General features: G+C 32.6%; 2 protein-coding genes across 5 annotated transcripts in view; one reads left to right on the top strand and one right to left on the bottom strand.

Moving 5' to 3' along the window:
- The window catches only part of LPAR4 (lysophosphatidic acid receptor 4), a 430,666-nt gene that overhangs the window by 66,327 nt on the left and 350,487 nt on the right, over positions 1-13,852 (top strand). The window lies entirely within an intron of this gene.
- Positions 1-13,852, bottom strand: part of LOC107503840 (fibronectin type III domain containing protein 3C1-like) — a 50,964-nt gene that overhangs the window by 32,709 nt on the left and 4,403 nt on the right. For all 3 annotated transcript variants that reach the window (XM_036226966.1, XM_036226968.1, XM_036226967.1), the window contains 5 exons: positions 7,777-7,893; positions 6,989-7,111; positions 6,596-6,671; positions 2,110-2,186; positions 542-827 (listed from right to left, as the gene is read on the bottom strand). In XM_036226966.1, coding sequence (XP_036082859.1) covers positions 542-827; positions 2,110-2,186; positions 6,596-6,671; positions 6,989-7,111; positions 7,777-7,857 — 643 coding nt within the window. In that variant the 5' untranslated portion in view covers positions 7,858-7,893. The remainder of the gene's footprint in view (positions 1-541; positions 828-2,109; positions 2,187-6,595; positions 6,672-6,988; positions 7,112-7,776; positions 7,894-13,852) is intronic.

The raw sequence follows: 13,852 nt of genomic DNA on the forward strand, positions 1-13,852 counted from the left end.
TATTTTTTCAAACCAACAGAACACCAAAAAGCCATACTTTACTTTAAAAAATTTTTCTTACTTTGCTTTAATAAGATATAAGATATGTGTGTGCGTATTTATAATTTATTGATATGTATGTAAAGAAAAACATGAGCAAATACAGATAGTGTTTTCCTAGGGAGTAACTATACTTCCAAATTTTAAGGTCATAAGATGATTATAATATTGACCCAATTGTCTTTTATATTCTCACTGTATGGCATTAATAATCAAAACATTTTTAAATGATTTTTCCAATATGATTTAATAGACTCAGTGAGTGAAAATAGCATAAATCACATGCTATATCAAAGTACAAAAAATTTAAGGAAAATTCTGTTTATGAGCATTTTACCTAAGATTCAAAACTAGTACTTGTCATCATCAATCTTAATATGTATGCATGACATCTTATACATTCATGGAAATTACTATCTTCTTTTTTTCATTTTAATAATTGCCCAAGCTGTTAATTTTAACAAAATAAAAATACTTCCTATTTAAGAAAATTATATAATACCATGATGCTCAGGGTATATAAATGTTGCTGCTGGTGGTGGCAGTGGTGGTGGTGGTGGTAGTGGTGGTGGTGGTGGCAGCAGCTGCTCTGGCACAGGCTCTTGGATGTAAGGTGGTGGAAATTCCCCTTGAGCTGGGGGATACATCAGTTGAGGGGCTTGTGGATACATAGGTGAAGCTGGTGTGATGAAGTATGATATTTGCGGTATAGTAGCAGGCATGGTTGTGTAATAGTCAATTGTCTGAGGCACAACAATAATTTTGCGAATCCCATTTTCTTCTACTACCTAAAATGGAAGACAGAGTCATATAAACATATTAGAATCCATAAATCCAGCATTTTCCTAATGTTTTAGATTTACAACCTGTGCTCTTAATTTAGAAAACCTAAAGGATCAAAAATCAACAATCAAGTGAAACTATGTCAAGCAGGAGGCAAGGTAATTCTTCCTTTTTCCCATATGTATAGCTTTCAAAAAGGTAATTTTTGACAATGGATAATATATTGACATGGTTCAAAACCATAAAGTATAAAAAAGTATACATGAAAAGTTTCCCTCCTAACCCTTATCTGCTCAATGTCCCCGGTGGATAACTACTGTTTTTAGTTTATGAGTCTTTCCAGAAGTTCTTTATGCCAATACAAACAAATAATAATATTCTTATTTTTCCTCCTTTTTATTACATAAAGGTAGCATTATTTATATGATTCTGTACCTTGTTTTTTGCACTTAGCAATATATCTTGAAGATCTTTCTATATCAGTACATAGAGCTTCCCTATTTTCTTACACAGCTAAATAGTGCTTCATTATATGGATTTATTACACAGTCCCCCATTGACAAGCACATAGATTGTTTCCAGTCTTTTGTGATTACAAACAATATTGTAGTGAATAATCTTGTACCTTTATTATCCCAGATTTATGAAAATATATCTTTAGGATAAATTTCTCAAAGTAGAAATGCTGGGTGAAAGGGTATATACATTTGTATTTTTGTTAGATATTGCCTCAATAGCTAATTCCATTTAGAACCAAACCATATCATATTGACTTATTTAGTGTGTTCTTGATGTTTATAGTTGTGCAATAGAAAAAGTCATATTCTCAAGTATAAAACTTCTGAGGCCATGGAATATTTTATTAATCTCTGTAGGAACCATATCTCCCTGCCCATTTTAGGTGCTTGAGAAAATTTTAAAAAGCGCCCTTTGTAGTCTGGCAACTGAGAGTGAAATACGACTGAACTGAAAATACTAAGTAATTTTAGGGACTAAAGCCCACACATTATCAGAAGACATTACTGTAGCAATTGTAATAGATAATTAAGATTGGTTAAAATACAGAGAAACAAAAAACAATATGAAAAGACATGAATTCATTAAATGAATAAGGCAGTCCAAGGAACGTTTGTTTAAATATCACTGAAATTGCTTTTTAGTAATGATAATAACATCAACATGAATAAAATAAATAGTATTCTAGAAGTTCTCTTATCATAGTGACACAATGAAAACTATTAAATGATAACTTAATGCTAAACACTAAATAAAACCACACTAGTATACCTGAGACATGTAACCAGGAGGAAGGTATATTGGGGGCAGAGTGCCACTTGGTGACATCAGAGGTACATCTGCAGGTCCTAAAAGAGAATTATTATTAATAAATTATTTAATAACTTTAAAGTCCATTTAACTTTGCACAGTGAAAACCAGCTCCAAGGTTTAACAATAGCTAGCCATTTTGAAAATGTATGTTGTTTACTTGCAAAGGAGACTAGGTAAACATGTAGATGAATCAGTGCAAATTAATCATGAGGAAAAATAACCAAGACACATAATAGGGACGGGTTAAAATTTATATTATAAAAATGTTGACAAATTTTATTGCTAATAAAAATTAACTATAAGCCTCCTGATATAATTGTACTTTACTTACCTGTTTTTTTCTCACCCCAAATAGTTATACATTGAGAATAGAAATTTTACTCTGTAGTATAAAATATATTTCTTATAGTGATGTTACATAATAAAAATTAAATAAATTTTCATTTTAAGGCTTTTCACCAATAATACATAGTAAAGTGAAATAGTTTTTAGAAAACAGCATATTATAGAGAAGGGCCCAATGCTACTCTTATACTAGGTATTCTTACACCATAAACATAGGATTGCATAGGAACTAAAAATACAACACAGAATGGAGACTTTTATATGTCATCACTTCTATTTATCTGAAGTTATTATAATTAATGCTTAGTTCTAAAAATATATGTGCTTTTAAGTCCTAGAATGGTAATTTACTTTTAATAATGGGGAAAAATAATAAATATGGGTTCACAATAAACTTTATGTAGCAGCCATATGTAATCTGTTACTAAATTGTAATGTTTTAAGAAATTTTGAGACACAGTACAAAATCACTTAATTTACAAAATAACTGGCATAAGACAGAAATAATCATATTACTTTGAAATAAATCTTATATGAATTAAATATTAATTTTATATTACTACTGAAGCAATTTTATGTTATTCCTTTGCTATATATGTATGTACATGTATATATACACATATAGAGAAAGTTATTTATATATAAATAATTTCCCCCCTCCTGTACATTGTTCTATATTAAATGTTTAGTGTAGTGCTGGAAAATGCTAGACACTAAAGAAATACTCTTTGAATATGTGAGTGGATATAAAGAAGAAGCCACGTGGAGAATGGTAAGAGGGGCAGAGACACAAAATGGACTGGTCCCATACTAACGTGGGGTGGTTAAAAATCAGGAGGGATATTTTGACTGCAGAGAGCCCCTCTTAGGACTGAGGGGGTCCCTGCCCCACAGTGGGTTTCCCACCTCAGAGCACCAGTGCCAGGAAGAGGAGTCTCCACAACATTTGGCTGTGAAAATCAGCAGGGATTCTGCCCAGGTGAGACAGAGAGCTGCTGTAGACCCATACAGTCCTCTTAAAGGGCCCATGCACAGTTACTCACTGATGGACTCCCTTGCTCTGAGCTCATGAGCTGTGTGCGGCAGCAGCTTGAAAAGTGCTAGGGATGTATGGGGAGGAAGTAAATTGTCCGGCTTCAGGGTTAGGGCAGGAGGGGCAGCTCTGGCTGGGACAGAATGGTTGGCAGACACCATTGTTCCTCACTCCTCAAACTGGCTAACACTGTTCACCCCACCCTGGTGATCCCTGAAAACCTTCCCCACCTAACTGGTTCATAGGCCCGAACCTCTTTCAGCAGCTGTTCCTCACAAGCATTCAGCTTTGGCCTGAGGCAGACTTCCCTAAAATCTTTGAAAGGTCCACAAATCCCAAACAAGCAGTAGCTGGCTTCACTTCTTGTACTTCTTGCTAAGTGGCCCCCAGCCTGGCACAAGTGGCAGCAGGCCTCAGTTCACAGCATATCCTCTCCTAGGTGCCGCCAAGCCTAGCATAGGCAGCAACCAACTGCAGACCACTTTGTAGCTGCTAGCAGGTAGCTCGAGCTGGACACAGGCAGCAGTTGATGTGGGCCTGCACTGGAGCCCATCCCAAGAGGCCATGGAACCAATTCATCTGGTGTCCACACCACAGCACCATCCAATTAGCTCCACAAATGACACATTGAAAGGGTAGAATCAGCAGAGCCCTGCTACAGTTTATCCCACTCTGTGGGGTCACCTCCCATACAACAGCTCATCCACTATAGTCATGGTCATTTCTCACAGGCAGTCAGCCTGAGGGTCAGTCCTACCCACTGATGTGCCAATAGGAATCAAGGCTCAACTATGACAGGAAGACACACACAACCCATATAAGGGACATACCTGTAGCACCCTGCTCAAGTGACCTGGAAGACTGCACCACCAGGCCCCATAGACACCTACTACATAAGGCCACCTTGAAAAGACTGGGAGATGTAGCAGGTATACCTAACAAAACACAGGGAAGCAGCCAAAATAAAAAGACAAACATGTCCCAAATGAAAGAACAGAACAAAACCCCATAAAAAGACTAAACAAAATGGAGACAAGCAATCAAACAGATACAGAGTTCAAAACACTGGTTATAAGGATGTTCAATGAACTTAGGGGAAAAATATATGAACTCACTGAGAACTTACACAAAGATAGAAACCATAAAAAGGAACCAGTAAGAAATGAAGAATACATCTGAAATGAATACATTAGATGGAATCAACATCAGATTATATGACACAGAAGATCAAACCAGGGATTTGGAAGACAAGGTAGTAAAATAACACCGAATTGGAACAGCAAAAAGAAAAAATCCAAAAAACAATGAAAATAGTTTAAGCAGCCTCTGGGATGTATCAAGCATGCAAACATTCACATTATAAGGATACCAGAAGAAGAGAGAAAGATAAAGGAATTGAAAACCTATTTGAAGAAATAGTGACAGAAAACTTCCTTAACCTGGTGAAGGAAATAGACATACAAGTCCAGGAAGCTTGGTATGTCCCAAACAGGATAAACCCAAAGAAGCCCACACCTAGACACATCTTAATTAAAATTCCACAAGTTAAAGACCAAGAGAGTCTTAAAAGCAAGAGAAAAGCAATTAGTTACCTACAAGGGCTCTCCCATAAGACTGATTTCTCCATATTAATTTTGCGGGCCAGAAGGGCCTGGCATGAAATATTCAAAGTGATGAAAAGCAAGGACCCACAACCAAGATTACCAGCAAAGCTATCATTTAGAATTGAAGGACAAATAAAGAACTTCCCAGACAAGAAAAAGCTAACAGAATTCATCACCACCAAAACAGTATTTCAAAAATGTTAAAGGTAATTCTTGAAGAAAATGATAAAAAATATGAATAATGATAATAACTACATGTATATCAATAATTACTTTAAATGTAAATGATTGAAAACTCTAATCAAAAGACCAGGGTGGCAGAATGGATAAGAAAACAAGACCTTAACATATGCTGTCTACAAGAAACCCACTTCAGATCTAAAGACATGCATAGAATGAAAGTAAAGGGACTTACACCAGACAAAATATACTTTAAAACGCAGACTATAATGAGAGAAAGAAGTATACAGTAATTCTACTTCTGGGTGTTTATCTGAAGAAACCCAAAATACTAATTCAAAAAGACAGATGTATCTATTTGTTCACTGCAGCATTATTTACAATAGTCAAGATATGGAAGCAACCTAAGTGTCAATAGACGAATAGATAAAGAAGTAGTGGTAGATATATACAATGGAAGATAACCATAAAAAGAATGAAATCTTGTCATCTGCAACAATATAGATAGACCTAGAAAGTATTATGCTAAGTGAAATAAATCAGAGAAAGATAAATACCACATGACTTCACTTATATGTGGAATTTAAAAAAACAAAATAAACAAGCAAAACGGAAACAAATTCATAGATACAAAGAACATTTTGATGGTTGCCAGATGGGAGGGGAGTTGGGGAAATGGGTGACAAGGGGGAAAGGATTAAGAAGTACAAATAGGCAGTTACAGAAATCACAGTGATGTAAAGTACAGCATAGAGAACATAATAATATTGTAATAAGTATGTATGGTGTCGGGTTGGTACTAGACTTATTGAGAAGATCACTTTGTAAGTTATATAAATGTCCAGCCATTATGACGTACATGTAAAACTAATATTGAGTGTCAATGCTTATAGAAAATAAAAAAATAAAAAATTAAAAAAGGAAAAAAGAATACATGAACTGCCTGAGGGTCTCAGCAGTCATCTCCTATAGGAGAATAGTCTAAAACTAAGTGTCTGTCAATATCTTCAAAATCTGGACTTTTTGAAATGGAATTCTTGAATCAATTTTTGATTTTTAAAAGTATCTTATATGAAGTTCTCTAGTAAGACTAGCAAGATGATCCCTGGTTGTTCTATTGTTACTATGCTCTATGAGAAAGATATAAATTCAAGAGCGTTCAATCTGGCTCAAACGGGAAAGGATATTAGTGGAAGAGATTACTAGTAAAGTTTTTTCACACTAATATTTAAATTTGTTCTTTAAAATCAAACAACATACATTTAATTATACTTTTACTGACCTTGAATATTTTGAATGTTCCCATCATCAGACTTGATGGTGAGGGTCTCCCCAGGGTTAACTTGCACCAATATAATCTAGAAATAAACCATTTTTGATGATATACTTTTTTGTTAATTTATGAAAAATCATTATTGTCCTTTTGAAAAACATTGAGACTCACTAATTATTGAGGACTTGTGATGCTCAAGGAGAAGAGTACAATTGGATCAATGAGCACTTAGGAGAAATTCAATACTCCTAAGTAAGAACAGGTTCTCCCCAAACCAAGTAAAACCTAATATAGTAAGGTCATAGAAAATAGGTGCTTTGAGATGGAAAGACCAACCCCTTTCATTAAAAAAAAATTGCAAAAAATAACAAAAGCTTACCGGAAGGTAAAATTCATACATACTTGTTGTATCCAGTATTGAGGACAAGAATTCCATCTGGTATATCTCTTGGGATGAGTCATCATTTGTGAATAATTAGTAGTATACTGTGTTCCAACAGTGGTGTTCAGATGATAACTTTCCATCTAGAAAAAAAAATTTTAATTTCAATAAGCTCACTATATCTCAGTTCCTTTTGACATAATGCCAAACAAAATTATAAGCTAGAAGCACAGTATTTGCTTGTTGTTAAGCTCCAAAGAAAAGTTGTTACTCTTTCACATTACATATGTAGATAAAAATTTTCTTGAATAGCTTATTTTAAATGTGTAAACACTAAATCTAAACTACAGCCTGTTTCTTTCTTGAGACCAATCCTATAAGTAGAAGTCATTGCTGCTCAGAATAATACTTTTAAATACTAGAAATTTGAACTCACATCTATGAATGAATATGAAAAAACTTTAGACTGCATTAGAGCCATATATTAAAACCATTCTTCTGAAGAAACTAGGGGTAGTATAAACTTTAAGATACAACACCAAGACTTTTGAGTCCATCAAGGGAGGCTGAGAAAGCAGCTAAGTCAACACAAAAGGAGGTTTTATGTAGCCTAAGCCAATGTTAAATGTCTCTCAAGCAAGTTTAAAAGGCATACAAGGAAGGTAAATTGATGTTGGCGAAAAGACAAAACTTGTTAACTAAGTGACCAATCATAAAAAGTGACAGTTTTTCTAAATAAAAACTAATACTGAATTTAAGAAAAATCTGACCAGTTATGATAGGGAAAAAAAAGCAAATCTACTCTTACCTGATACATGGGATTCCCATTGATAACTGGAGCTATAGGAGTTATTTCAGTAAGTGTAGGTGTAAGCCCATGTTCAGTCATGTCTAAAAAGATTGGCTTTCACAATAAATTATGTTTCTAAAAACAAAATGAATTCTTAGATTAATCAAATGAAGTAAAAGTAGTGATTTTTAAATGACAAAATCTGATATAATATTCCTGAGAAAAAAGACATCATAAATAATTTTTTTCTCTAGAATTATTTACTTAAGTGAAATTGCTTTACACATTTCAAAATAATCATCGGTTTTTATAAATGAACAAACATAAAATTTGGAGTCAAGAGTTTTAACTCATTCACTCTATACTCATAAAGAAAAAGATAGCTTCATTTCACAGTGTGAAGAATGGTTTAAACAAGTCACTGGTCATTTGATCCACTCCGATTAAGTTAATTTAATTTCTAATCTATGATGTTACCTGCTAAATAAGATTTCATATTGCTTAGGAGGCTGTAAGAATTAACTAGATTCTTTTATAATGTTAAGAACATAGATATTTACCTTAACTCTTTCAGATACTAAAACCAAAATATCTTAAACATAATCTAAAGCTTCAAACCCAAACTGTTAAAATACATTTCAGGTTTAAATACTTCATGTGTAGATGGCACCAAGTGACAAGATATGGTCTGCTAGTCCAGATCCTTGATTCCATAAACAGTTGAACAAAAATAAGAAAGAAAATTATGACTTTTTTGAAGATGGAGAAGAGGATACTCAAGAGGGAACCTCTTGGAGCTAGGCAAGCCCTGCAAATGAAGTGTGGTGCAGTGGTTCTACATCTCTGTGGTAACGGTGATGCAAAGGAATGTTTACTATGTCATAATTCTAGTCACTACTTACATCATTTCCTTACCAAGTTTTAGATGTAGTCTGAAGAGACTTTTTACTTGTGAATAACAGCTTTTCATAAGTGAAAGACAGGTTTTTTAAACTGTTGGGAGTCATAAAAAAATATAGAGTACATCTAGCAGAAAATGTGTATGTTCTCTTAGGGATATAGGAAATAGTTGCAAACTTAATGTTTTTTTTTATTATCTACTCAACAGCGAAAAGTACATTAGGCTAATTTAAATCTCTTGGATCACCACCAAATTTGTTTCATTCATGGCAAAAGTCATTGCTCTCTAGCTCAATGTAATGACTGGATTAATCAAGATTTTATTTTATCTTTTAGATTTCCTAATTATTCTATTTAATTTTATTTATGCGATTTGATAGACTTTTAAAGTAAAAAACATTCATTTTTAAACTGAAGTTCATTGAAGCATGCACTGAAAGATTATTTATTTCCATATTAAGCAGTAAAATATTTTAATTTTATTAATAGCCCTTGGATATATATTTTCTCTTTTTTGAATAAACTATCTTTTAGAATAGTATTAGATATACAGAAAAATTTCAGAGATAATACAGGGAGTTCTCATATATATCATACCAGATTTCCCCTATTAAAAACATATTAGTATGACATTTACTATAATTAATGATACAGTAGATTATTATATGTTAACTGAAGTCCACACTTCATTTATTTCTTTAGATCTTGCCTGATTGTCATTTTAATTTTTTTAAATTTAAATATTATTGACTATATTTCCTGTGCTGTACATTACATCCCTATGACTTATTTATTTTATAACTGGAAATTTGAACCTCTTATTCCTCTTCATCTTCCTCCTCTTTTTTTTCAATTACAGTTGGCATTCAAATATTATTTTAAATTAATTTCAGCTGTGTACAGTATAGTGGTTAGACATTTAGATAATTTTCGAAGTGATTCCTCCAATTAGGTTAGGACCCACTTGGCACTATACATAGTTGTTACAATATTATTGACTATATTCCCTATGCTGTACTTTCTATTCCCATGACTACTTTATAACTACTAATTTGTACTTCTTAATATCTCATCCTTTTTCACCCAACCCTCTAACACCCCTGCCATCTGGCAACCATGATTTGATCAAGATTTAAAGCAACTTAAAATGACATTTGAAAAATAGAGACTGTGCCAAAAATTTGTGTGTATATATGTGTGTGTGTATCCTCTTTTATCCCATAACCTTTTCTTTTTCATCAGAACTTCCAATCACTGGCGTACATGATAGGTCAAATTAATAGATTTACTGCTTCACCTATATCTTTTCTATAGCTGTGTACCAACTTAGATCTAGAATTTAATTTAATCATTTATTTAATCTTGGGTGACATCCATACATCAACAGATTTAAAGTAGCCTACAGTAGATAACTATCCCTTCAGCAAAAACTGAGAAGGGAATTTTAATTGTTTTGAAATTAAAATAAATTGGTATTAGATTCCCTAAGATATAAAGGTTTTCAAAATTCCTGTCTGTTTCAAATCAATGTCACATACAATTAAGTGCTCCATTTAGAGAGATTGTTTATAGTATTTCAGTTTTACAAGTTAAATGATCTGTGTTATATAAGGAATCAAAGGTCCTTTTAGCACTTGGAGAATGTCTTGTTCTTTCCCCTTATGTTTTGGCTATCATTTTTATCATTTTAAAGTTAAATGTGAAATTCATGTTTAGAACTTTAATTTCTATCAATGTTATGACCAGTTGTTTACATAAGAACAACCAAAATTTAAGAGTAAGAATAGCATCTCAATTATTTTTTTTCACAAAGATACATTTACCCTTTTTAGTATATACAATAATAATGTTGAATAATCAAAATGCAGAAACTATACAACTTAGTAACTTTGTATAGATATGCCAATATTATTACAGGGAAAAAGGTAAAGGAAATATGTAATTTTCTTATTTAGCATCTACTTTATCATCTTCTTTAAGTAGAGCTTTCATCCATTATATTAAAGTAAGATAAATAACTATATAATGAAGGATAATTTGACAAAGGATTGGTTGCTAAGGATTTTTTTCCCATCTTGTTAGGTTAATAAACTACTTTATAAAGTGAAGTACCTTTTTCAATGCAGCTTTAATAATTTTGCTTTTCAGGCTCTTGAAATTTCTTTTAAAATCCTAAAGAAGCCTCTAGTCTAGCAAATTTTCCATTATTTCCCTGCTACTCTGCACTGTAGTTGGACTATAAATGTAATGTTTTAATAAGAAACAGCTCTAATAAAAGAAAATAATATTTGAGGAAAAGTACAAAATGTTGAGTGGCATTATTACAAGTGAAACAAATCTTCAAAAAGTCATCTTAATAAACCGTATATGAACAAAAATCTTTAACTCTGGTCAGAACAAGGAATTACAGAACACAGAAAAATTACATTAGTTTCCTCAGAAGAAGAAAAATATTAGAAAGCTAGGGAGGAAAATATTAAGATAGACATTCAGGCTTCTTAGTAGTCTTGATAGTTTTAATTTCAAGCTGAGTGTAAACTTTTAAGTACCCTCACAGTCCCAAATATGCAGAGAATGCTACAGTTAAAAGTGCTGTTGCCTTACTGCGCCTCACTGTATAAAGCCCAAGCTAAACTATGACTATACAGAAGTAAAATTAAAATTAAGTATATCAATAAGGCAGGGACTACAAGGAAGTATTCAGAATTTTTATAGCATTTATTAAATTATTGGTCAGGTGACACTATTAATAATTTACAGTTAGAAAATAGACATTTAAATAATTTCATAATGTATATCTTTGATATCCAGTTGTGTATGTCCTATAATAAAAGTGTAACTCTTAAGAATTCCATTTAAGTACATTTTATACTATGCCATGTGTAATCACTTTGAAAGAAACATATGAACCTTAGACACTATTTTCAACTTTAAAAAGTGGGAAAATAGCACAAATATTTAACCAGATTAAGAAGCAACACTTACTTTCCAGAATTAAATTTTAGGCTCAAAATTTACTTACTGCTTCATAATATGAGTATTTCAACACAGAATGCATAGTTTTGGCCCATAAGTGCTGTGTTTCCTACTTTTTTCCCTCAAAAGTATCATTGTTCAGATAAAGTTCCAATAAAAGTCCAATTCCCAAGTCATAAATAACTGTTTATAAAACAGGAGATAAATTATTTTAAAAAACACTTCTAGAATGTATACTTGCCTAAGAACTGCAGTTTAAATTTAACTTCTAGCTTGAAAAAAACATATTCCATAACCCCTTGAAATGAATATTAATTATGTAAGCCACTAATGAAGTAAACTGAATCTTGGTGAAATAAAACGTGATCTTATTACCATTATTTTAGTTTTCTCTTAGAGAAGGTAAAATTGCATTGTTTCATAGTGGTAAGTCTGAAAGTCAAAAGATCTGAGGTCAAATTTCTGCTTTACACATTACTAAGTAACTCTTGTTTACATTTTTATTCGGCATTGCCTAGTACATAGTAGGTACTTGAGAAATGTCGAATGGAGTGATATAACCAACATGGAAAAATAAGTTTTTTACCATCTTCCCACTCACTCCAAAACACACACACACACACACACACACACACACACACACACACACACCAACAAAAAAAAACCCCACGATTTTCACAGTCATCCACAGACAAGAGTGCCATTGTAGAAGTCTTGGAGATATTACCTCACACATGTTAGAATGGCTGTTATCAACAAGACAAGATATAGTAAGTGGTGAGGATGTAGAGAAATGGGAACCCTCACACGCTGTTGGTAGAAATGAAATTGGTATAGCCATTATGTAAAACAGTATGGAGGTTTTGCAAAAAAATTAAAAATAGAACTATATATGTTTCAGCAATTCCACTTGTGGGTGTATACTTGCAAGAAATGAAATCAGTATCTTAAAGAAATATTTGCACCCCCATGTTTGTTGAAGTATTATTAACAACAACTAAGACATAGAAACATCCTAGATATTCACTGATGGACGAACGTGTACAGAAAATGTGGTATGTATCTACGCAAGGGAATATTATTCAGCCCAAAAAAATGAAGAAAATCTCCCTTTTGTGACAACATGGAAGGACTTTGAGGGCATTATGCTAAGTAGAATAAGTTAGATAAAGACAAATACTGTATAATCTCACTTATATGTGGAATCTAAAAAAGCCAAATTCATAGAAACAGAGAGTAGATTGGCAGTTGCCAGGTGCTGGGGAGGTGTGGGAACTGGGGAGATGTTAGTCAAAGAGTACAAACTTTCAGTTATAAGATGAAAAAGTTCTGGGGATCTAATGTACAGCATGGAAACTATAGTTAACAATACTGTATTATGTACATGAAAATTAGAGAGTAAATCATAAATGTTCTTACCACGAACAAATAATTATGTGAGGCGATGGGTGCGTTAACTCATTATGGTAATCATTTCACAATACATACATGTATCAAATTATTTTTTACACCTTAAACCTACACAATGTTATGTGACAATTATATCTCAATAAAGCTGGAAAAATAAATTTCGAATAAATGATGAACCTTTTCCCTGAATTTGTCCTACTCTAGTAAGCAATCATTTTTATCATTTATTGACTGTCCTCTCTAAAGCCATGGATGGGTAGGTTGATAACATATATATTCTAAGATAAAATAATATACAAAATTAGGATGAGAATTATAAAGAATAAATATCTTTAGAATGTTTTCCTAAAAAATGGACACAAGAGGTAATATTGGACAGTAAAATGTAAGAAATCCACACAGTCGAAAGTATTTTAAATTTTTAAGTTGTTACATGTAATTATAAAGAATGAATTTTTTCCACATTGTGCTAAGTGAGATAGGTCAGACATAAGTCAGTGATAAGAAAGACAAATACTAGACATTATTACTTACATGTGGAATCTGAAAAAGCCAAACTCATAAAAACAGAGGGTTTGCCAGGCAGTAGGGGTAGAGGGATAGGACAGATGTTGTTTAAGGGTATAAACTTGCAATGAGTAGTAATTCCTAGAGATCTAATGTACAGTATAGAGAATATACACAACAATAATCATCAAAGTTGCTAAGAGACTAGAACTTAATTTCAATCATTAAAAAGAAATAATTATGTGACATAATAGAGGTGCTAATTATCACTACACCAACAATCATGCTATATAAATGCCTC

Source organism: Rousettus aegyptiacus, unplaced genomic scaffold (genome assembly GCF_014176215.1).
Source record: "Rousettus aegyptiacus isolate mRouAeg1 unplaced genomic scaffold, mRouAeg1.p scaffold_m13_p_9, whole genome shotgun sequence".
NCBI classification, from domain to species: domain Eukaryota; kingdom Metazoa; phylum Chordata; class Mammalia; order Chiroptera; family Pteropodidae; genus Rousettus; species Rousettus aegyptiacus.